Source organism: Martes martes (assembly GCF_963455335.1).
Source record: "Martes martes genome assembly, chromosome: 2".
NCBI lineage: Eukaryota > Metazoa > Chordata > Mammalia > Carnivora > Mustelidae > Martes > Martes martes.
The window spans coordinates 67117338-67144663 of NC_137889.1; the positions used below are offsets into that span (position 1 = coordinate 67117338).

Sequence of the window (27326 nt, forward strand, 5' to 3'; positions counted from 1 at the left end):
GTAAGCTTAAAATGATTCTTTGGGCACCTAGGTGGATCGGGAAGTTAAGGATCTGACTCTTGATTTCAGCTCAGGTCATGATCTCAGGGTCATGAGATCTAGCCTTTCATTAGGCTACAGGTACTGAGTGTGGAGTCTACTTGAGATTCTCTCTCTCTCTTTCCCTCTGCCCTCCCCCAAGTCTAACTCTCTCTCTAAATACATAAATAAGATCTTTAAAAAAATAAAAAAATTATTTTCAAAATGTACAAACATTTTTAATGTTCAAGTAGGACATAAATATGTAAACAAAAATAAAATGAGGAAAAAAAAGAAAGATGTAGGAAGAGAGAAGGGGAAAATAAAATAAAATCCAGGAACTGATTTAAGCTAAAGAAATTCAAAAATGCCTCAGAAACATAATAGGTGTACATTTCTATGTAAAATACAAGCACTATGACATTCAACTTACTACATTATTTAATATTATAACAATTATGCAAACAAAATTTGCCTTTGCTTAAAAATATTTTAGTATATGTGCTGCCGAAGCGAGGATGACTGAAAATAAGAAACCAGAATATTCATTTATAAAAAGTATCCTAACACTTATTTGAAACATCTGTTAATATAGAGAAAACCAGCCTACCTTTTCATCATTATACAATATGCCCACAACCATTCATTACTTCCAAGCATTGTACATACTCTGATATCCAAACTAAAGTTTATTTTTAAAAGACAGTTCTAAAATATAGTGAAAAGAATCAACCAGACCATAAAAAATGATCACGCTGGAAAGCATTAAACAATCTTCTTCTTTTCTTTCTTTTTTGGTAAAAGGTCACTTTCTGGCTACCATGACCAAGGCAATTTGCTGGTTTATACATTTTAGCTGGAAAAAAAATTACTGGATATACAGCAGTTATTGGCAAATCAAACAGACATAAATACCACAGTAAGCAGTCATTTATTGGGTATTACTGTGCAGAGACTTACATGAGAACATCCATAAGCAGGAGAAAACCCATAGCAAACATGATGCTTCTCAGGTACACTACAACTGTGGGTGATATGGCTCAGTGCCAGAAACAAAGGCAGTCAGGGACTGAGGGCAACTTCTTTCTGGCCCTGCAGAGCACCACCAGAAGCAATAGTGGTCATGAGAGGAATTGGGTGAGGAAGTGTTAGTCTGTGAATTCAACTTCCAGTCTCACACTGTGAGCCCATTAGTCTCACTTTTCTTCTCCAGCCATTATCATTAGCTCCTGGCAGAAATGAGAATTTCCAGCTGTACCTGGCAGCACCTTACTGTGATAATTTACACAAAGATTAAATTCTATATAAAAATTACCTCCTCTTTCTCCTCTTCCTTCTTCTTTCTAACCTCTAAAAGAATTTAAATTGCTCTGGACAAGCACTAAGTTACTAAAGATGAGGTTTTGTTCATTATTTTCCCCTGAAGTCAGCACATGAAGGTACTTCAAGAACTTAAAGAAATAAACGAAACTGTTCACATATTTATTCATCAAATATTTGTTTAGTACTTATTCTGTACTACCCTAGTGGTTCAGTGTTGGCTGCCAGAAAAGGAGATATAAACTCCCTTCCTAACCTTAAGACAGTGGGGGAAAAGATGAACTTCAAAATAAGTGGTATGGGCTAATCACATGAATAAGATAAACTCAGATCTGTTTTTCATACCAGAAACCAAGCATCAGGCACCTAAATGTGAACAAGTAAAGCAAGGACTGGTATAAAAAATTAGTAAACTTCTGCATAACCCGAGAGTGGGAAAAACTGTATTGGAGATTAGAGGTATCAGTCTAACATGGCCATTGCTCAATCTGTTTCACGTCCCAATTGTTGATGGATATTTTGGCTATTAACTCGTACTAAACAAATACGCAAGTGATAACATATAAAGCAAAATTTTGTCATAAGAAATTTAACTCCACGTATTTCTTCTTTTTGGCTAGCAGTTTTTCTCTCAGCCAAAACTTCATAGGAATCCAAATATAAGCAAAACAAATCACCATATGGATAAATGTGCATTATTTATTAACTGTACCTCCAGGGGATTCGAATGCAGGTTGTTTTCCATTCACCAAATTTTAAAATGCACTACTATCAAGGCACCTGAGTGGCTCAGTTGGTTAAGCCACTGCCTTCGGTTCAGGTCGTGATCCCGGAGTCCCGAGGTGGAGTCCCACATCGGTCTCCCAGCTCCTCAGGGAGTCTGTTTCTCCCTCTGACCTTCTCCCCTCTCGTGCTCTCTCTCACTCTATCTCTCTTAAATAAATAAATAAATAAATAAATAAATCTTTAAAAAAAAAAGTAAGTAAATAAAATGTACCACTATCATTGATACAGCTTATCCCTGTAACCAGGATTTTATATCTAAGAACAGAAGGTCCACTAGGCAGGGACCTATGAGTCATGCATGTATAAAATCAGATTAAGAATGAATAATAGGGGCACCTGGGTGGCTCAGTGAGTTAAAGCCTCTGCCTTCGGCTCGGGTCATGATCCCAGGGTCCTGGGATCGAGCCTCGCATCGGGCTCTCTGCTCAGCGGGGAGCCTGCTTCCTCCTCTCTCTCTCTGCCTGCCTCTCTGCCTGCTTGTTATCTCTCTCTCTGTGTCAAATAAATAAATAAAATCTTAAAAAAAAAAGAATGAATTATAGAAAGGCTATAGAGTAATACGTAGAGGTTTTTATGAAAGATGTCAAGGAAGATAAGAGTTATGGGCAAAGGTGTTTGCAAGTTTTTATTTTGCTTTTTGAGAGGGTGGTGGAAGAGTAAGGTTATGAGTTTCAAGATATGGTTTGGTTAGAAAAAGAGTAGGCTCACATTGCAATAAATAGGAATAGCATGTGGCAGACACTGTGGTAAGAAAAGAATGACATAATCTATTAGCTAGAATCTATTCAAGAAGTGAGAAGCTGCCACAACTACTGTAGGTTCTTAGGTCAGGAAGAAAAAGAAGTCTGCATTCTCCTTCACACTTCCAGCTGTATTACTGAGGCTGAAGTCTGCAGGGATGAGCAATCACTATTAGACACAATCCTTTTCAGATTTATGTAGATGGGATATATATGGGAGGAGTTTTTTAAATTATTCTTATAAAATTTAAAATGCTTGTTATATTAATATTTTAATGAAATATTAAATAATAATGTCAGCAGAAAGTTACTGGAAGTTTTATACTCCAGAATAAACAAAGATTTGGGTGCTTTTCCAACATGAATGTAGTATACCTTAGATATGGTATCAGTTCACTTTATTTTCCTTGTACATAGCACAATAATATGTCACTAAACAAAATGTAGTTTATGATTCATTTATCCAGAATTCAGATTTCAGGTCTTCAGAGAATCTAGAACATAACAAAACTCAAAGCAACTGAAGGCCGTGAGGAAAACAAGCACAACTTGTGAACTTTAAAGGTGGGAGTCACTGGGTCATTCTCAGACTTTTACCTTGCCATATATGCATAAAATAATAGCTCAAAGAAAGATGGAAACCCTGAGAGAGAAAAGTGATAGGAAGTGACAACTGACAGAAGAAAGAACTCTGAAATGCTGTCAGAAAAGCAACATGAAAGCAGAGAAATGTGGGTCATTTGGCTGAAGAACAAAAAGCTCTATATTTCTCTAACTTTACAGGACATCACAAAAATATCTGAATATTTAACTAAGAGTATTCCAGAAAAGTGTACTTAAGTTCAGAATTTTCTACTTCAAAATCATAAAAATCATAAAGATTATAAAAAGATTTTTTTCAAGAGAAATAGTGAAAAACATTAGTATTTGAAAATATAAACTTCAATTCTCTTCAAACTTTTTCTAAACAGGAATTATTCTGTTCCTACATGTTGAGTATTTGAAGCACTGTTTTCATTTTGGAATGTTTCTATTAAGGGAAGATTAGTAAATAAAATTAATATGCAGGTTTTTTTAACCTTTCTTAACTTCCTTAGAAGACATGGATTGCATAAATCAATAGTTTTAACACTGTGCAGTAGGTTTATAACATATACAGATGTAATATAAATGGCAATAGCACAAAGTAGAGGGGAAGGAACAGAGCAGAATTTGAACAAAGTCATTATATCCTACTGAAATTAAGCTAGTATTACTATGAAGTAGACTGAGACAAGGTAAGATGCATATTGTCCCTAGAGCAATGACTATAAAAACAACTACAAGAAATGGTTAAAAAAATTAATGAAATTAAAATGGTAAACTAAAAATAATCTATTCAATATAAAAGAAAATTATAAAGGTAGGAACAGAGAAACAAAAAGACCCAAGACTAAAACGTAATTAGTAAAATGGCAGACATGAATCCAACCACATCAATCATGGCTTTAAATGGCAAAGATTATTAGACTGGATAAATAACATGACTCACATATTTGCTAACTACAAAAGATACACTTTAGAATCTAATACAAATAGGCTGAAAGTGAAAGAATGGAAAACTATATACCACGCAGATAGTAACTGTAAGAGAGCCGGACTAGGCTATACTAATATCAGGCAAACAGGTTAAACAATTACTAGAAAGAAAGAGGGACAACTTATAATGAAAAAACAGTTCATCAGGGAAAAAATAACAATTATAAATACATATGCACAGTGGTAGGCTGAAAAATGCCATCTGCCTCCCAAAAATGATACCAAAGCCTAATCTCTATAACCTGTAATTAGTATTTTTATATGGGGAAAAGGTCTGTTAAATTAAGGATCCTGAAATAGAAACATTATCCAGAATAATCAGGAAGGACCCTAAATATAATCACATGTATTTTTTTTTTGAAGATTTTATTTATTTATTCGACAGACAGAGATCACAAGTAGGCAGAGCAGCAGGCAAAGAGAGAGAAGCAGGCTCCCCAATGAGCAGAGAGTCCGATGCAGGGCTCGATCCCAGGACCCTGAGATCAGGACCTGAGCTGAAGGCAGAGGCCTTAACCCACTGAGCCACCCAGGTGCCCCAATCACATGCATTCTTGTAAGAAGAAGGTAGGGAGAGATTTCACTATAGACAGAAGAGGAGAAGGTGATTTAAGGACAGAGGAAGAGATCTGCTGGAGGAAATGTAATACTCATTTTGGACTTCTGGCTTCTAGAACTGTGAGAGAAAAAATTCTGTTGTTTTAAGCCACCAAGTTTTTGGTAATTTGTTACAGCAGTCGTAGGAAACTAACACACACACCTAACACCAGCAATCAAAAACACATAAAGCAAAAACTGACAGCAACAATGACAATATCTGGGGACTTCAACATACCACTAATAAAAATAGAAAGATAGGAAATAAGCAAAGATATAGAAGATATCGAAGACTTGAACACAATAAACCAACTTGATGAACTGATACCTGCAGAATATTTATCAGCAGCAAAATACCCATTTTTCTCAAGAACAAATGGAAAATTCTCCAATACAGACCAAGTGTTAGGTCATAAGGCTAGTCTTAGTATATCTAAAACAGGAGAAATCATACAAAGTTTATTTTCCAATAATAATTAGAAATAAATAAAAACCTAGTTTCCCAAATTAAGAATCTAGTAAAAGAGCAAACTAAACCCAAAGCAAGCAGAATAAATAATGGGTATTAAAATCATCCCCCAGTGAAAGAAAAAAACAGAAACAAAATAGAGAAAAATCAATGAAATGAAAAGCTGGTTTTTTAAAAGATCAACAAAAAGATCAACAAAAAGATCAACAAAGACAAAACTTTAGCTAGCCAGACTGACCAAGAAAAAAAGATGATATAAATTACCAAGAATCAGGGATGAATGAGGTAACATCCCTACCAACCTTAGAAAATTAAAATAAGGCACATTATGAACAACTTTACACCAATAAATTAAATAGACAAGCTCCTAGAAACATACAAAATTACTGAAACCGATTCAAGAAAAAATAGAAAATCTGAATAAACCTGTAACAAGTAAAAAAAAAAAAAATTGTATTGGTAATTTAAAATCCTCACCTAACAAAAAGCCCATGTCCAGATGGTTTCAGTGGTGAACCTCACCAAATACTCTCACAATGTCTTTCAGAAAATAGTGGAAGAGGAATACTTAACCATATCTCATTCTGTAAGACCAATATTATCTTGGTATTAAAGTCAAAGATATCACAAGAAAACTATATACCAATATTCCTCATGAACACAGATGCAAAATCCTCAAAAGTAGTAATTTCTCAACAAAGTAGTAACAACAACAAAAATACCTTATATATATTAAAAGGATTTATACCATCTAAGTGTAATGTATTCAAGGAATGCAAAGTTGGTTTAACATACAAAAACCAACTAATGTGCTATATCATTTTTCACTTTTTACTTCTTGTTTGGAAAACCTTTCCTTATTCCAAGATCACAAAGAAATCTTCCTGTATTATCTTCTAAAAGTTTATAGTTTTTCTTCACATTTAAAGCTTTAATATACTTAAATTTCTGTTTGTGGTATAAGGTAAGGTTCTGATCTCATTTTTTTCCATATTGGTATTATTATGGATTGAATTGTATTCCCCCAAATTCATATGTTGAAATCAACTACTCTGTAACTCAAGATATGACATTATGTGTATATAGGCACATTATTTATATAATTATTTATGTTAAGATGAGGTCATATTGTAGTAGGGTAAGTCCCTAACCCAATATGACTGGTGTTCTGATAAAAATGGAAAATTTGGGGACGCCTGGGTGGCTCAGTGGGTTAAGCCTCTGCCTTCTGCTCAGGTCATGGTCTCAGGGTCCTGGGATCAAGTCCTGCGTCAGCCTCTCTGCTCAGCATGGAGCCTGCTTCCCCTTCTCCCTCTGCCTGCCTCTCTGCCTACTTGTGATCTCTCTCTCTACAAATAAATAAATAAAATCTTTTAAAAAAAAATGGAAAATTTGGGCATGGAGACAGACACGCATAGAGGGAGAATGCTATAAAGAGACACAGAGAACATGGCTGTGTGCAAGACAAGAGGCCTGGAACAGATTCTTTCCTTGCCCCCCTCACAAGGAACCAACCCTGCTAAACTTTGATTTCAGATTCCAGAACTGCAAGTCAATAAATTTCTGTTGTTGAAGCCATCCAGTCTGTGGTACTTTGTTATAGCAGCCTTAAGAAACTAATACAGTAACTCTCTCAACACCATAAACCCAAAGTCCTTCTCCACAGATCTTCAACATAATAGATGTCCTGGTCTGTTTCTGGATTCTGTGTTCACTTCAGTTAGTCTATTTCTCCTAATCTCCCCTAATCACTAAGCTTTATAATAATTCTTGATATATAATAAAGCAAGTCCCCAAAACCTATTCTTATTCTCAGAGAAAGTCTTGGCTATAATTGGCCCTTTGCCCTTTGTAATCTGTTTGTCATATTTCTGTTGGGCCTTGCACTGGTTTTTACATTGAATTTATAAATAAGTTTGGGAGAATTAATACCCCAACAACATGGTATCTCTTTTTGCCTACTTGGATGTCCTTTTTAAACTAGAAGTTTCAAAGTAAATTATGTATCAGGGACAAAAGCAAACTGAACAATAGTAATTTTAGGGTTTTTTTTTTCCCCCAAACTTCACACATAGTTGGCTCCCATTTCCCAGAGCTTTGGATCTGACCACTGCAGGGGATGGGGAGGGGGTGGGAGGGATAGGTCCACAGTTGAGAATGATTATCAACTACAACCATAATGGCTATTTACATTGGCCACATCATTATTAATGTGGAAAATGAAAAAGAAACTGGAAAAAGGAACAATATAATAAAAGTATGTTAGCTCCTGGTATTTCTATTCCAAGGAAGAGAAAAATATTGCCTGGTCAGCTCCCTTAAGAAATATTTTTAAATGCCATTTTCTCAAAAAATAGAAGCAAGGATATGAATAAAGGTTAAAAAAAAATGCAATCCCTTTCAAATCTCAAAACTTTCAACCTTACAAAACTTTTGCTATACACTGCAATTTGGAACATAATATGCCATTATAATAACCAAATTGCTATATCATTGTAAACTCAGTCATCTCAAGCCATAGGTCTTGCTATATGTGTATATAGCACTTTTTCATTAAGGACATAGATTTGTAGTCCCAACTATGCTGTGATCACTTGAGATTTGTAACTTTTCCTAATTCAAAGGAAAAAGTTATGTAAGATTGACCTAGTTCCTTCAGAGATATAAGAACTATGAAAGTTTAAGTTGAATAAATTTAAATTTTAGCATCAGGAAAAAAATAAGGTTGGTAAAGAAGTGAAATCTGACAATTTTATTTTTTTTCCTCAGACAATAATATAAAAATGTATATCATCATTTTTAAGTTGTCTATATATCATCTGGAAAGGAGACAAAATACTCATTTTATTTTTCTTTACCTTCTAAAGGAAGTGACTACTTATGTCTGAAATAGTAGAGAAGACAAAAGCTACAGAAGATACACAAAAGCAAATGTGATTCTAACTGGTAACCTCAGGACAATCCATCAACAGAAGTCTTCCTTATTAGATTCATGCTACCTCTCAGCCTTAAGAAGCGTTCTACTTCAAAAAACCTAAGTCATCAAAAATGAAGTAAGCTCCAAAAAAGTAGAGATATTGTTTTTCTTAATCACTAAGTCTAACATTGCTGGTACATAGACAGGCACTCAGTAAATGCTTTAAATGAATGAATTTCTTTTATTACAATTTGAATAAATTATATATCCTTCAGCTAAACTAAATGTTCCATTTCAACTTTTCATAAATATACCTATCGTTACCTTTCAGAGTATGGGTTTGTCTCTTATTTCAACTTAAAACTTGCGGGGTCTAAGAGGCAATATAATATAGGTCCATAACATCAACATTATATCATAAAAGATAATTGATGAGCCGTCTGAACTCATACAGTGTTATATTATTTTAAAGTATGAAAGCCTGTTTCTCATTTTTATTTCTGAAGCAGTATTGGGAATAATTTTTTTTTTTCTGGTTCAGGTAACAATAAATAACACAGACTAATCTCTGGGATGTACTTAAGACTGCTTTCGTTTTACCCTGATTCCAACGGTTCAGAATTAAAAAAATATAATTTATTTACCTGAAAGACTAATCAGATAGGTGGATTTTCTTTCTAAAATACACAGGATATTGTCTCTGTACATAAATCCTACACTTTAGCCAATTTGCCAACTGGAAATCAAGTTGAAAATAAGATCTTCATTACCTACAGAAAGCTCTGAGAATTAAAATGGTTAGGTAAGATAGTACTTATGGTCCTCTAACAAAAAGAGAAAATGTGGCATTACCAGTCAACCATCAAAATCATCCTCCTAAAAATAACTTATCCACTTGAATCAATATTTGGGCAACCAAATACATAAGAAAAAGTGCTGGGTATCTTAAAATGAGTATGTCAGTTAATTAATTCTGTGATCCCCTGCTACCAGCGGAGTACTGTACAATCTGTTATTATTCACTGTCCTATAGATCATCTGTTCTTGGTGCTGGTTTGTTCCAGGAAGAGAGACAGCTGCAACACTATATCCCTGTTCAACCTGAGGACCATCTGACTTTAATTGTAACACACAGCTTGATGTGGCTCTGGCTATGAGAAACCAAAGTATCGTCTGTAATAATCTGGAAAAGCAGAAATCTGCCAACAGAGGGCTGAAAACAGGGACTTGTGCTGTCTGGCTGCCTGACGGGCTGCAGGAAATATGATTAATGAGTAAGGTATAATGATATCAGGAACCCGATTAGCACCACAAAAAGGTCACAGATCAAAGTAGTATGCATTTCATGAGCTACAATCACTGCATAAAATCTGTGGACTTGAAGAGGTAAACCAAAAAGAGGAGGAGGATAAAATCCTTATGTGATAACATGCTAACAAATACACAAAATACCATACTAATAATTTAATCACTTATAGAAAGAGGAAGTTATAAAACGAATCAATACAGACTGTATTGTAGGAAAGCTTTGTTCATCATAGGTGTATACTGAATATTTTTGAAAGTGTATGAGTTATTGGATTCTTTCATAAAGACACATGGTAAGTAAAATCAAGTGTTTTTCCTAATTATAAATTTCAAAGATCAGATATAAATATTTGACTGTAAACTATGTTTGCATTTAATTTACAATGGATGTACTGTATGGTGACTAACATAACATAATTAAAAACTCAAGTATAAAAAAATTTGCAATGGAATTTTTATACAGCTAAGAATAAAAGCTCAGGAGTGCCTGGGTGGCTCAGTCCTTAAGCGTCTGCCTTCAGCTCAGCGCATGATCCCAGGAAACTGGGATCGAGCCCTCCATCGGGCTCCCTGCTAGTTGGGAAGCCTGCCTCTCCCTCTCTCACTACCCCTGCTTGTGTTTCCTCTCTCAATGTGTGTCTCTCTCTGTCAAATAAATAAATAAAATCTTTAAAAAAAAGGAATATAAGCTTATTCAGAGCCTAAACTATGAAGACATAAAACTCACAGGAAGAGGAATCACTGGCACAAATGTTTAATAACGTTAATGATTAGTTATAATAAATCTGCAATTAGTATTGTAAAATGCTATTTTGTGTATAATTTCATGGGCAGGCAAACTGGAATCTGATTGAAAACAATGGGGTAAGTTGCTACCTTCTTTTCTATGGTACCCTTGGGAAGCCCATCCCAAACTGACATGGCTTTTCTGAGGTAACAATAGTGAGAGCAGAGATGGGAAGTACTATTAGGAGAGGAGCCTACCTCAATTTACACGATTAAATTTCCTTACTTGTCAAAATACTATTGGAATGCTTTTAATATTACTTATTCAGATGTTTGTTTGCCTTCTACTCTTTTAAAGCAAACTAAATACTCTACAAACCTCTTGACACTCTTAAGAGTACTAAATGGTAATAATTAATAGAGAGCTGGTTTTCTTGAGACTTAAAATGTTAAATAATATTTAAGAAAGTGTTCCAGGGGCACCTGGGTGGATCAGTGGGTTAAAGTCTCTGCCTTCAGCTCAGGTCATGATTCCAGGGTCCTGGGATCGAGCCCCACATCGGGCTCTCTGCGCAGCAGGGAGCCTGCTTCCCCCTCTCTCTCTGCCTGCCTCTCTGCCTACTTGTGATCTCTGTCAAATAAATAAATAAAATCTTAAAAAAAAAAAAAGAAAGTGTTCCAATAGTAAAACAATCAGAACATGATTTAATTTTTTTCTTAAAAATATATTCCTGAAGAATGAGGATGATTATTTATACCTTTCAAATATTACATAAATGTTATTTTATATCTACCTAATAGGGAAACCATTTTTTTAAAATGATGAATCATCTGGGATGCAGAAGAAACCATTAAAAAATGAAAAGACAAACATATGTTAGATACAAAACTTTTACAAAGAATATATGAAGATCACTTACAATTAAATAAGAAAAACAACCCAATTTAAAAATAGGCACAAGATATGAATAGTTTACCAAAGAACATGTATGAGTAGAAAATAAGCCTGTGTAAAGGTAGTCAATGTCATTTGTCATTAGGGGAACACAAATTAAAATGGCAATGAGATACCTACTGTAGCAGCTGAAATAAATAATACTGACAATACCAAATCTCGGCAATTTCTTCTAATATGACCCAGAAATTAAAATCCTAGGAATTTATCCAAGAGAAATGAAAACAGATGTTCACCCTAAGACATACACAAATATTTATATTAGGCTCAAACTGGGAACCCCAAATGTCCATGAATTGGTAAATAAGTACGCTAAAATATGTCTATACAATGGAATATTATACAGCAATACAATACAATATGCAACAGCATGGGTGAATCTCAAAAATATCATGCTAAATGAAAGAAGCCAGGCACACAAAGACTACACACTGCATGATACCATTTACATAAAATCTCTTAAAAAAACAAAACTATAGAGACAATCAGTGGCTGCCTGGGACAAAAAGTCCCAGAGCAGAAACTGACTGCAAACAGGTACAAGGAAATTTCCTGGAGAGATATGTGTTCTCAAGCTGGATTACGGTGATGGTTACACAACTGTATAAATTTACTAAAACTCAAAGAATTGTACACTTTTAAAGGTGAATTTTATGGCACATATATTATACCTCAATAAATGCACTTTAAAAGGGTAATCACTGAAAGAAAATAATTATGGAATAACCATACCTTCTATTGATTTTCATGAATCCCTGGGTGGGGTGTGTGGAATCATACAACCATAGACAATGGTCACATTTAAAGTTCGACATCTCCCTCAGTATCTGTGAGAGCTAACCTTTGTCTTACACAAATTAAGTTAAAATACCATTATTTTAATAATGGTAAAATAATAAATGGTAAAATAAATAAATAAAATAAAATAAATGGTAAAATAATAAAATTCCAAATTAAGTTAAAATACCATTTTAACTGTATTCCTCCAAAACACATGGGGTAAAAGTAAAAACAGTAAAACACGTATCTGAAGACTGCGAAGAATAATGTTAGGTACTAATTTCCAAGTGCCAACTGTAAGCCAAAGAATGTTCTACGTATTTTATATAGTATCTAAAATTCTATATTCATAATCTCCAGACTACATATGAGGAAACCAAAGCTCAGAAAGGTTAAACTGCCTAGAGTCCCAAAAGTAGCAAAGTGATTCATCCAGGATTGGGAAAATTGGTCTAACTTCAAGGCCTATGTTCATTCCACCCTGCTTACTTCCAGTGTACATAAAATGTGAAATTTGAGTAATAAAGGGATTACAATTAGGATCTGGAAGACAGGATTAAAATATAAATGTTGGTATAAAAGGTAAGAAATGTCACTTAGAAATATAAAATGCAAGAATTTTCCTTAAGTGTAAATTAAAAACACAATGGAATTTAGATTTTACTTGTTTTTTTAAAGGACTCTCTACACCCAACATGGGGCTTGAACTCACAACCCTGAGATCATGAGTTGCATGCTCCACCAACTAAGCGAGTCAGGTACCTTTAGATTTCACTTTTAATATGGAGTATGACAGAGATACTACTTTTCAAAACTGAGAGGAAAGCTCCTAGATTCCAAACTTTTATGAAACTTAAAGGCAAAAAGGAAAAGACGTATTACTTTTTCATGAAATAATACAAGAATGCACATAAGAGAGGACTTTAAAGAGTTCACTAGGGAGGAGTCTGAAGAACACAATGATTACTGTGCTTTTAGGTTTTTAAGTTTTCATGTTCTAAATATTACATGAAGAGTCCCTTGAAAAAAAATACAAGATATAACATGAAAATCTTGTTTCTATTACCAAAAATGTGCAATGACCTTCTAACTCGGAGCATGGAATTATGCTATTTTCTTGGTACAAGAAACTCATGTTGCATAAAGCATATATTCCAGTTTCAGTTAATTCTGAATTATCATGTGCATATGAAAGTAACCTAAATTCTGCATAAAAGAATAAAAGAAACTGTTACACTTTTCAAGCCAATAACATTTAATAAAATTTATATGGAAATTCATGAACTATTATGTCACTTTCAGTTATCTCTACTAACTATAGTTTTGTCCAGAAAACCAAGGGTTAATGATTATACCAACACATGAAAGATACTTTGAGAAGAGGCTCATGACAGACAGAGTAGATGATTACTATCTTACCAATCTGTTTATGCGAACAAATTCTTCTGAGGTTTTGGCCCAAGGAGGAAGTTCAACATCAGACACTACTGTCCCATCATCCATCACTCCAAGATTATAATTATTGAAGTTGACAAACATCTCAGGGAGATAATAAAATTCAGGGATCAACTCCTATATAAAAATAAAAGACAATGTCATAACTGTAGAATACTGACTACATATTCATATTCATAAAAGGACATGGTCATTTCCTATTGTGCAGAATTATAACAAAATAAACATAGGGAATTTTTTTCTTTCCCAATATATCATAGCTCTGATACTAAGCTACTATTAAGGTAGACAGATCTCATCCAACCAAATTCCTTATTGGTTGGTTATATGCTTCCTATCAGGACAGTTATGATCCTAAAACTTTTAAATACCAACATTTGAGTATTAGCTCAGGTTTGATAAAATATAAACAGAAATTAACATGCTATAACAATAACAGCTTAAACTAAATTTTTTATGAGGTATGTGGAACTTTTGCCAGAAAAAACACAAAATCTTTATAAGTATTAAAATGCCACTGCATTGGTCCCTTCATCAACTAGGAAAATATTCATTACAGTTAGCCATGGCTTAACAATATATTTTGCTCATATTTCAAAACACTCAAGTTTAGTTGTAATATACTACCTTTGATAAGAGATCAAAATTTCTAAGTCTAGAAAATGACCTGCAATAAAAAACTTGGTAAATTAAATATAGGACTCTACTAAGAACATTTAAAACACACTTCAATAGGGTGTTTTATAAGCAGAAAAATGCAGCTAGTTAGGTTTTTGTGTACAATAAGTCTCATGTATAACTATTTCAGAGGTCCTGTAGACCAAACTTCAAATCCAGTCTTGACATGGGTCAGTGACTCAGTGGTCTTTCAGATACCCCCTCAGGGCCAGCTATGGCAGGCCTGGCTTTCCAAACAGTTGAGTAAAATAGGGAGGTCATCAGATTTTGGACAAGGTCAGTATGAACTCTCCAGAGCAAAGAAAAAAGATCCAGCAGGAATTAAGCTATTATCACCTCCGTCAACCATGTGAAATGTTGCTTGACTTTGAATTGTACATCTTTTGTTTACAATCACAATAATTAACTAAGCAGCGTAGAAATGAGCTTGTCTTCCAAATGCCTGACAATCACCTGATCGTTAGACTTGAAAAACATTTAAATTGAACAATTTTTTCCAAAAGGGAAGAACCTCTTAAAAGTTTAACCGTAAATGAAATAACAGTTATCACACAAAAATATTAAGACTTTCATCTCCAAAAATGATGCATATAGGTTTTAACTGATAAAAGTGAAAGATACATGTGTGTTATTTTATGTAACAAAAAGTTACACTGGATATATTTGAAGTAACACTTACTGAGATAAGTCAGGTACTAAAATAAAATCTTAATAAATCTTATCACATTTAATTGTAAGAACTTTACAAGGTATCACCTCCATTTTAAAAATGAACTAAGGTTGAAATAAGTTAAGTAATTTGCCTGAGGTTATGCAGTTAATTTATGATAAATTTGGACCTTAGATCAAATTTGTCTAACTCTAAAGCCTGTGTCCTTCATCATCAAACTAGCACGAGTTCTACTTATACAGGATGCATAATACTAAACATTTTAAATACAAGTTTTTAGCATATATTCTAAGTAATTTTTTAAAAAGTAAAAAACTTTTCACCCCTTCATAATAAGAAACTGGTTCTCCTTAAAAATATATATATTGGGGCGCCTGGGTGGCTCAGTGGGTTAAAGCCTCTGCCTTCGGCTCAGGTCATGGTCCCGGGGTCCTGGGATCAAGCCCCGCATCGGGCTCTCCGCTCCTTGGAGAGCCTGCTTTCTCCTCTCTCTCTGCCTGCCTCTCTGCCTACTTGTGATCTCTGTCTGTCAAATAAATAAATAAAATCTTAAAAAAATATATATATATATATAATGTATGTATATATTTATATATATACACATATATTTATTATATAATACAATTAATCAAACAGGAAGATTTTTATAGTATGCTTTATTTATTTACCCAAATATGAAGATAAGTTACTTTATAACTATTATTAATTTGCTGAAGTGTACATTCAATAAACTGCAACTTTGAGAAATTTTACCAAAATGTCTTACTTTCATTCCATATTACTTGTGCTAACAAAAAAGAATGCTACTTTTCCCAAATCTTGTTCTACAATAAGAGGACCATACCTTTATATTCAAAGTATGACATTTCATAAAAATTTTAATATGAATGAAGTCTTCAAACCTTCCTAGCACTAAAATTCTTATGATTTTGTGTATCTGTCTCTATCTTCTACATGTGTCATTTTATTCAGATTGCTAAACAAACTGTTCAAAACAGAAATGCTCTTCCTCATTCTTTTATAAGTTCTAAATTCAACGAACAGAAATATAGTTTGTTCCTGGCACACTATATTCAAACGTATAGATTTATTATGAATTTAAATGACTTTGTTGCTTTAATATTGACAGCACACCCTAAAGATAAATTCACTTAATTTAACTAAATGGAGCAAAAATCATACATAAAACAACAAAAAAATTTTGATGAAAAATACAAAGAAAGCAATTTTAAACTTTTAAAGTTTTTAGTGTACTATGTTAAACTTTCAGATATCATTCTGGGAGGAAAGTAGTAAATCATCAATTTCCATTTAATTACCACATATTTTGTGATTTCCTTTTAAAGATAGATATCCTGTAAATTTTGTACAATGGGCATTATAAAATATTTCAAAGTTAAAAATAATGTATTAAATAAAAATAAAGCTTAATACTTCAATTGTTATTTACTGATACCAATTTACTCTCTATTTTTTACTTCTTACCCCATAACCCACCAATTTCAAAAAAGCAGTCAGATAGTTGTAGAACATATGGAGTATCTAGAGTGGAAGCCTCTTGAAGACATCCTTTTTCTGTCTTTTGTCAAAGTCTAAGCAAACAGAGGAGATTACATAAGATGTCCAGGAAAAAGCAGCATCAAAAGTTAGTATGTTAAGAATAGAAGCTAAAGAAGAAGAAAGAAATTGTTCCCAAGATTAGGGAAACAAATTTCTCAAAATCTATATACAATCAGCTTTCTTTTGGCCTGAGGGAAAGAGGAAGGGATGAAGAGGTTAGGATTGTACCCCAGGGGACAGAAAATGGTGATCAGGGTCATGGCCTGCCCATACAGTATGTATGCATGAATTAGAAAAAGGCAACCCTTCTGGGCTAACAGAGCCAAAGGGAACTCAGTTTGGTAAGTGTACCACATGCTGGATTTCAGCTCCTATTCTTTCCTTCAGTCAAGTGCCAGCATATACATTCTGCCCAACTGCCCAACATGGTAGTCTCATGATGGTATACTTAGGGAAATTAGTGCATGGTGCCTTTGTAATCAGCAAATATTTCTTTGTAATCAGCAAATATTTCTTAACCCAAGTAGAGCTGCCTATTTCCAAAAAGCTTCCAAAAAGCTATGTGTCTTTGACAATGAGGATATGACCAATAAACAAGATAGACTGAAGATAGAAAAGGAGGTCCCTGCTCTATTCTCTAATGACTGTGAATGAATTTCCTACTAGCCTGATATGAAGAAGATCTGAATTCAAATTGGGACATTTCTTAAAAACCTGAGTTGGTAATTATGAATTTATACTCCAATAATAAAAAGACACTAATGTATTTAGTGATAATTACCCTAAGGAGACAAAACAGTAGGAAGAATGCAGTATGAGCAGAAATATAAACACAATGTGTTAATTTATTTTATTAATAAAACTTTTTAACATACAGAATTATTGAATCATTATATTGTACCCCTGAAGCTAATAACATTGGATGTTAATTACACACAAATTTAAAAAAAACAAGTTAAAATATAAAAAATTTAAAAATTAAAGAATAAGTTCCTCTTCTTGATTATTTTATTAAGCCTTGGTAGGCTTATGAAGGGTAAAAGAATACATCATTATCACAAAGATTTATTTAGTTTTTATTCTTTGCAGAAAACAAAGATCTGGGATATAGAGACCTGAGTATCTAAACTGCTAAGTAAAAGTGAAACAATATATTTATTAGAACGTAACTGGTAGTAGGAACAAACAGCAGTCTAGGAATTCAAAAGAGAAAACGATGTCTAAAAGTTGGGGTGGAAAGAGAAAGCTTTAGGGTAAATAGCCTAATACACTGTATTTCCCTAATACAACACTCATCAAACTGTACTGTAATTGTCTGTTTGCTTTTATCTCCCACTAAATTGAAGGCTCCATAAGACTGAAGACTTTACCTATCCTGTTCACCACTAAACCTCCAAAACCTAGGCACAGAGTGTAACACATCTTCGGTATTCAGTAAAAATCTGCTGACTGAAAAATGGCATTTAAAATAAGAAATAAATAACCAGAGAAGAAAGATAAGAATAGTCCTGACGGGAATATAGAGACTGAAATATGGGTATCACTTGCTTCTAATGATCAATGAAGAATGATGTAATTGGTTTAGAGAGGACTAAATACATGCAGTGGGAGATAAAGTTGGAGATATAGGTAGGATCAAAGTGTAGAAAGCCCTGAATGTCATGCTATGAATTTCAGCTTTTTTTAATAAGAAAAAAATTTTTCCCATCAGGACATTTTAAAAATGAACATAAATTTATTTGTTTATTTATTTAAAAGATTTATTGGGCGCCTGGGTGGCTCAGTCACTTAAGCTTCTGCCTTCAGCTCAGGTCATGATCCCACAGTCCTGGGATGGAGCACCCCCCCCCCATCAGGATCCCTGCTCAATGGCGAGTCTGTTTCTCCCTCTGCTCTACCCCAGCTCCTATTCTCTCTCTCTCTCTCAAATAAATAAAATCTTTAAAAAAAAAAAAAATCAAAGGATTTATTTATTTATTTATTTGAGAGAGAGAGAGAGAGCGAGCGAGCAAGAGTGTGTGGGCGTTGGGAGGAGGGACGGAGAGAGAGGGAGAATCTCAAGGGACTCCCCACTGAGCACAGAGCCCTAACCCACAGGAGGCTCAATCTCATGACCCTGAGATGATGACTAGGGCAGAAATCAACAGCTGGACGCTTAATTGACCAAGCCACCCAGACACTCCCCCAAAAACAAACATGAATTTAAAGATAAATACTTCCAACAAATTAACAGTGAAGAGAAAGACTACAAAGAATTTACACTTAGTATAAAAAATATCATCAAATAAGCACAATTACGTTGAGTAAAGAAGTGAGCACATATACCTAAAACATATTAGAACTTCATTATAAGAACATCTGCCTAAGTAAACCAGTTGATGGGAGTTGAATACCCTCTTATTATAAAACAAATACACTGAACTCAACTGAGATACAAACATTTGACAAAAAAGTATATATAATGCCTAAATTTTACTATGGATATAGTGACATTTAAGTATTTATACTTGCAGAATTCCAACTTAATCCTAAAAGTATCTTCCTAAAAGAACCATGCCTTAACACCCAAATATTAAGTTCAAAATTATCTCTTTTGACAGATGATATTTAGTAACATATTCAAAGATTATGTCTAATACTTCTAATGTACATTTACAATGTAAAGTATGTTTTATATTCATCAGAACAGAACATTCAGCTCTGGATAAAAAACATATGCTCAGAAATTCTTTATAACACCAGTGGAAAATGATAAGTAAACAACACTGACAGAAGACAGATATTTATAATTCAAATTTTCTTCTGACTTGCTGACACTAATTTTACTCTCTTTCATTTAATTAGGCAGATGGGTCTCAGAGGCAGGTAACATGGTCAAAATATAGTGTATCATCTCCTAAAAAAGATCTGGAAGGTTTAACCAGAGGTTATACAACAGTTCAGGATAAGCCCATTGCTTTGATCACAAATCCCAAGGCTTTCATGGCATAATGACAAGGATTGGTTGTGACCACACATATGCTTTAGTTTTCTTGATTAAGATATGGTTCCCATTGCTACGGCCTCTGCAGTGAGGTTGTATGATTCTCCTAATAGACACCAATTCTATCCATTCAAATAAAACCATCACTTCAATAATATCTGGGTAACCCTAGAAAATACTAATTTATTAACCCAAAGAAATAAGAAAATCAATACTAAAGATAAAACAAAAGATGCTACTATAGAGCTAAGGTTAAATTTTTATTCTATTCTTACTAAATTATAAAATCCTGACAACTCAAATATGAGCATAATAGCAAGGTAACGAAATTAATGTATACTGCTTTGAGGACACCGACAGTAAAAAGGATGTGAAAACAAAATTTTTGCTTTTCACCATTTGGAAGATGATATATTTTATGAAGGGAGGAAAAAAAACAAATAAGCTTTACTAATAAATAAAAGAGTTATGAACAAGTTATGAAAAAATAATGAACATGTTCCAATACATTTTGAAATTCATTTATTTTGTTAGCCCCAAAATGAGAAAAACATTTTAAAAAAACTGATTAGAGTTGAATTGTACCTATAAGTAATTTTAAATAGACAGCATATCGGAAAGTTTTCAAATTGATGTTTAAATTTAGTTTCTCTTTATATGGTAGATAAAATGCCATTTTCTCCTTTAATAAAATAAAAATAATAGTAATTTTTAAAATTAGAGAAGGAAAAATAATCTATAATCCTTCTAGACAGATCCAATAAATATCATGTGGTTTGAGATATTACAAAAACTGTCCTTTCAAATACATTTAAATAAAGAAAAATCATGAATTACAAACCAATAAATAATAGATAATCTATACCAATCTAATACAGTAGAGAGAATAATTGGGTTTGAGTTTGTCTACTCAACTTACTGGTCACATGCCCTTAATTTAATTTTTCTGAACCTTATTCACCTGCATTGTCATTTTGAAACACAGGCTTATTGTGAGGCTTAGAATGCAAAATTCTATAGGCACGTATGATATTAATTACTGTTACTATTATTGTTATTAATGTGACCCCCCGATAAAAATCCAAAATTACAGACTCAACTTAACTGACAGTGAAAGCAAACAGGTCATTCATGGAATTATGCCCATTCATAAAGACATTTAACATAATTCTAAGGGCATTTAAAAAAATTAATTTGTAAAAATAAAATGTCCACAAAAATATTTGACTTAACAAATTCCTACTAAATAAACACATTTTAAAAATATGTATTTATTATTTATTAGAAATGATGGTATAGCTTAACATTCCTCACTTTATGATGAAGACCCTGAATATTTTATAGTTCTCTCCTGCTATGAACACGTTTTGCACTTCTATATTTGGACTGGACATCTTCACTGAGCTGTGTGCTATTTCAGCCCCTGTCTTAAAGGTAACTGTAATTTGGGAAGAGATAATGGACAGTAATAATGCAAACAACAGGCAAGGTGTAACTGCCATAAATAAAATGCCCACCTTAAATCCTTTTTGGAATAAGTTGTAAAATACATACATATATACACACTTATTGCTATGAGTATGGTGGAGAACAGTTAATATCTATGTCTACAAACATATTAATGAGCAGCCCACATTTTTAAGTGAACAAAAATATCATAAGATCACTGTTCAAAAAACAAATCACAGCTGATGTGTGCACATTTTTATAATTCAGGAAGACAGAAACATTTTCTAAGTGCCTTAAAAGATTTTTTTTTTCCTGCCTGATATATAAGTAGCATAGGAAAAATATTCAATGTTTCAAGCAATATCTATCAAAGAACAAAACAATGGTTCATTGTAAAAGAAAGAGTAAAAGGTTAGCTAAATGCTAAAAAAAAAAAGTACATAGTTACAACATTTAACCTATTGATACATAAAGAAGGGTTAAAGAGATGTGATTAAATGAACAAATCTGAAAGTTACACATAAGTTGTATATAAAAACAAGAATGAATAGATATGTAGTTCTGTTAGAGTATGAATGTTTTACACTGTTAAGAGACAGGTGAGATAGCTTAAACTCAATCTCATGTGGATGTGAGTGTGAAAGAGATAATGATGGAAAAATACAAAAGAGAGAAGAAAGGGGGCGAGGGAGGACATATGCCAGAAATGTGCAAAGGATGTATGAAAAAGGTGGGATTTTAATTTTACTTTCTTTCATCATTTAAAAAATTCTGATTTAAAAATATGTCTGAAAACAGAAGAATAATGAGAATATTTTAATAAAATAAAACTACTGAATAATCGAAGTTTAAGCTTTAAAAAAAAACAAATGTATCAAGAAATACATTTCTAGCAACTATGCTCTATTAGCTATAGCTGAACACTTTCTTATAAATGGCTCTAACACTGATGCCATCAGCATCAATGGAATATATTATGGTAGAAGGCATGCTGATAGAGGAAAAAAGGAACCTAACTTATCTTCAGATTACAGAATCCTGGAATTTCTGAGGCAGTAGAGGGCAAGTCAAAGGACTCATGTTCTTTTTTCTTTTTTTTTTTAAGATTTTATTTATTTATTTGACAGAAAGAGATCAGGGGATCATGACCCGAACCAAAGGCAGAGGCTTTAACCCACTGAGCCACCCAGGCACCCCAGGACTCATGTTCTTATAAATTTCACAAGACAAAAATAAAGCTATTCTATTATTATCTCCATTTTGATCATATCCATTATTTAACAAACATGTATATACTTAAAACTTTTTAAAAAGATTTTATTTATTTGTCAGAGAGAGAGAGAGCATAAGCAGGGGGAGCACAAGGCAGAGGGAAGAAGCAGGCACCCCAATGAGCAGAGAGCTTGATATGGGGCTCAATCCCAGGACCCGAAGATCATGACCTGAGCCAAAGGCAGATGGTTAACTGATTGGGCCACCCAGATGTCCCTATAATTAAAACTCTTAAGAGTTAATTCTTTTTTTTTAAAGACTTTAAGTATGGGGATAGGGGGAACATTCTTCAACTTCATAAATCTAACTATGAAAAATCCACAATGAATATCATTCTCAGTGGGGAAAAGCTGACAGCCTTCCCTTTGAGATCAGGAACATGACAAAGATGACCACTCTTGCTACTGTTGTTCAACAGTAGCAAGAAGTCCTAGCAACAGCAACAGCAATCAGACAACAAAAAGAAACTGAAGGTATTCAAACTGGCAAAGAAGAAGTCAAACTCATTCTCTTCACAGATGACATGATACTTAGTATGGAAAACCCAAAAGACTCCACCACCAAACTACTAGAACTCATATAGCAATTCAGGAATGTGGCAGGATACAAGATTAATGTAGAGAAATCAGTTGCTTTCTTATACACTAACAATGAAAATACAGAAAGGCAAATTAGAGAATCGATTCCATTTACTATAGCACCAAGAACCATAAGATACCTGGGAATAAACCTAACCAAAGATGTAAAGGATCTGTACTCGAGGAACTACAGAATACTCATGAAAGAAATTGAAGAAGACACAAAAAGATGGAAAAGCATTCCATGCTCATGGATTGGAAGAATAAACATTGTTAAAATGTCTATATTGCCTACAGCAATCTATACTTTCAATGCCATCTGGATCAAAATTCCACCGGCATTTTTCAAAGGGCTGGAACAAACAATCCTAAAATTTATATGGAACCAGAAGAGACCCCGAATTGCTAAGGAAATGTTGAAAAAGAAAAACAAAACTGGGGGCATCACGTGGCCAGATTTCAAGCTTCACTACAAAGCTGTGATCACCGAGATAGCATGGTACTGGCACAAAACCAGACACATAGACCAGTGGAACAAAGTAGAGAGCCCAGATATGGACCCACAACTATATGGTCAAATAATCCTTGACAAAGCAGGAAATAATATCCAGTGGAAAAGACAGTCTCTTCAAAAAATGGTGCTGGGAAAATTGGACAGCTATGTATAGAAGAATGAAACTCAACCATTCTCTTACACCGTATACAAAGATAAACTTGAAATGGGTAAAAGACCTCGACATGAGGCAGGAATCTATCAAAATCCTAGAGGAGAACATAGGCAGTAACCTCTTCAACACTGGCCACAGCAACTTCTTTCAAGATGTGTCTCCAAAGGCAAAGGAAACAAAAGCAAGTATGAACTTTTGGGACATCATCAAGATCAAAAGTTTCTTCACAGCAAAGGAAACAGTCAACAAAGAGACAACCTACAGAATGGGAGAAGACATTTGCAAATGACAGTACAAAGGGCTGATATCCAAGATCTATAAAAAATTCCTCAAACTCAACACACACAAAACAGATAATCATGTCAAAAAATGGGCAGAAGACATGAACAGACACTTCTGCAAAGAAGACATACAAATGGCTAACAGACACATGAAGAAATATTAATCATCATTAGCCATCAGGGAGATTCAAGTCAAAACCACATTGAGATACCACCTTATACCAGTTAGAATGGCCAAAATCAACAAGAGAGTAAACAACAAGTGTTGGAGAGGATGTGGAGAAAGGGGAACCCTCTTACACTGTTGGTGGGAATGCAAGTTGGTGCAGCCACTTTGGAAAACAGGGTGGAGATTCCTTAAGAAATTAAAAATAGAACTACCCTATGACCCTGCAATTGCACTACTGGGTATTTACCCCAAAGATACTGATGTAGTGGAAAGGGCCATCTGTATCCCAATGTTCATAGCAGCAATGGCCACAGCTGCCAAAGTGTGGAAAGAACCAAGATGCCCTTCAATGACGAATGGATAAAGAAGATATGGTCCATACATACAATAGAATATTATGCCTCCATCAGAAAGGATGAATACACAACTTTTGTATCAACACGGACGGGACTGGAAGAGATTATGCTCAGTGAAATAAGTCAAGCAGAGAGAGTCAATTATCATATGGTTTCGCTTATTTTTGGAGCATAAGGAATAACATGGAGGACACTGAGAGATGGGAAGGAGAAGTAAGTTGGGGAAAGACAGAGGGGGAGACAAACCATGACAGACTATGGACTCTGAGAAACAAACTGAGGGTTTTGGAGGGGAGGAGGATGGTGGGTACTAAGGGGGGCACGTATTGCATGGAGCACTGGCTGTGGTGAATAAACAATGAATTTTGGAACACACAGAAAAATATAAAAAAAAAAATAAAGAGTTTATTTACTTGGCAGAGAGAGCAAAAGAGCACAAACAGGGGGAGCAGCAGAGAGAGGAGAGCAGACTACCTACTGAGCAAGGAGCCCTATGCAGGGCCCAACCCCGGGACCCTGGGATCATGGCCTAAGCTGAAGGCAGATGCTTAACTGCCACCCAAGCACCCCTAAGAGTTCATTCTTAAAGGTAGAACACATTCCTGTAACATTACTAATATTCATTTATTTAAAAATTTATAATCTATTAGGATTTAATTGTATTCTCTCTACTTAAATTTAAGTATGAAATATGCTGTATTAATCCTACTCATTTTTTAAGTTAATACACATTTTACGTTCATTACTAATAATACACAATTATAACATAGGTTTTTAATTCAATATCCAAGATGTGACCTGGGTATCTAAGATGTGACCAGTACAGGATGTCCATATAGACTTCTTTTGTAAAGCTGTAACAGTAACAGCTCAATCTGTGTTAATTGTAAAAATTCAGAAAATGAAACTATTCTCACCTCTTGATTGGCAGATGACATTTCAGCTATCAGTTGTCCTGCGGACAGAAAAGCCCTTCCTAAAATATGAAGCATTAGTAACACCATTCCATGTGGAGCACATATCGGCCTAGGTTTTGCTATTCTCTTCCGGCTGAGATGGCCATGTACTCTCCTCTTTCTCTAAAAATGACCTTTCAATGTCTCCCAGACTCTTTCACTGATTCTGCTTTACTTGACTTTTTTTTTTTTTTTAAGATTTTATTTATTTATTTGACAAAGATAGAGACAGCAAGAGAGGGAACTCAAACAGTGGAAGTGAGAGAGGGAGAAGCAGGCTTCCTGCTGGCAGGGAGCCCAATGCGGGGCTTGATCCCAGGACTCTGGGATCATGATGTGAGCTGAAGGCAGACACTTAATGACTGAGCCACCCAGGCACCCCCTCTTTACTTGACATTTTAAAATCTATTTATTCTTGGGTCACCTGGGCGGCTCAGTGGGTTAAGCTGCTGCGTTCAGCTCAGGTCCTGATCCCAGCGTCCTGGGATCAAGTCCCACATCAGGCTCCCTGCTCAGTGCAGAGCCTTCTTCTCCCTCTTCCTCTGCCTGCTGCTCCCTGCTTGTGTGCTCATTCTCTCTCTACAATAAATAAAATCTTCTTTTAAAAAAAGTTTAAGAAAAAGAAAATCGATTTATTCTTTCATTCATTCAACCAATATTCACTTATTTCTAACTAAATGCAAGGCACTGTTCAAAATGCTGAGGTTACAAGATAAATAATACAAAAAGTCCCTACCTTCATAAAGCTCTAATGATGGAGACATAAACAAACTAATATGTATGTATCATATCAAATAGGGGCAAGCACTATGTAAAAAAAATAAAACAAAATGGGGGATACAGAATGAGGGTTGATGTGGTGGTGGTTTATAAACGGTGTTCAGACCTGTCCACTCTGAGGAGGTGACATTTTTGCTGAGACCTGAATGAAATAATGAAATGAGCAAAGCAAATATCTGGGGGAAAGTGGCAGAGGCAGAGAGTACATCACATGCAAAGCTACCAAAATAGGAGTTCACCTGACAATTCTGAAGGGGAATAACAATAAAGGCAAGTGAGGCTACAGCAGAGTAAAAGAGAACAATCAGAGAAACAGCCAGATAACCAGATAGGACCTCAGTGTCTACAGCAAGAACTTGAATTTTGTTCTAAGTTACATGAGCAGTCATTGGAGAGACTGGGGTACAGGAATATGATCTGATTTACAATATAAAAAGATTATTCTTGTTGCTGTATAGAGAAACACCACATGGCAAACAGGTGAAGTGAGAAATATGGCCACTTGGACTAAGGCCCTAGTGATGGATGTGGTTATAACTAGTCAGATTCTGAATATATTTTGAAGGTTGAGAGGATGGGCAATGAGGTGTGAGTGAAAGGGAGGAATCAAAGATTCTAAGATTTTTAAAGGCCTGTGCAAACTGGTAAATGGTGCTGTCTTTAACTAACATGGCAAACACTGGGGGAAGAGCAGGACTTTTTCTTTGAGTTTTATATTGGACTTGTTCAGTTTAAAATGCCTATGAACAGGGGCACCTGGGTGGCTCAGTCAGTTAAGCATCTGACTCTTAGTTTCAGCTCAGATCATGATCTCAGGGTCCTGAGATTGAACCCCTGTATTGGGCTTGGCACTCAGTGGGGAGTCTACTTGAAGATTCTCTTCCTCTGTCCCTCCACTACTCGCTCATGAGTATGCTCTCTCTCCTCTCTTTAAAATAAATAAATAGGGATGCCTGGGTGACTCAGTTGCTTAAGTGTTTGCCTTCAGCTCAGGTCACGATCTCAGGGTCCTGGGATCGAGCGCCACATTGGGCTCCTTGTTCAGTGGGGAGCCTGTTTCTCCCTCTGCCTGCTCTGCCTGCTGCTCTCCCTGCTTATTCTCTCTCTCTCTCTCTCTCTCTCTCTGATAATAAAATCTTAAATGATAATAATAAAATAATACATATTTATATAAATTTATGTATAAATTTATAAATATATACATAAATATTTTTTAAAATACCTAGAACATATAACTAGTTCAAAAGGAACTAAGTATATAAATCTAGAATTCAGGG

At 34.5% G+C, this 27326-nt stretch overlaps 1 protein-coding gene across 1 annotated transcript in view; it reads right to left on the bottom strand.

Annotated features, from left to right (window-relative positions):
• The window catches only part of LRBA (LPS responsive beige-like anchor protein), a 694736-nt gene that overhangs the window by 108835 nt on the left and 558575 nt on the right, over positions 1-27326 (bottom strand). Inside the window, exon 47 of the mRNA XM_080796316.1 lies at positions 13614-13766. Coding sequence (XP_080652442.1) covers positions 13614-13766 — 153 coding nt within the window. The remainder of the gene's footprint in view (positions 1-13613; positions 13767-27326) is intronic.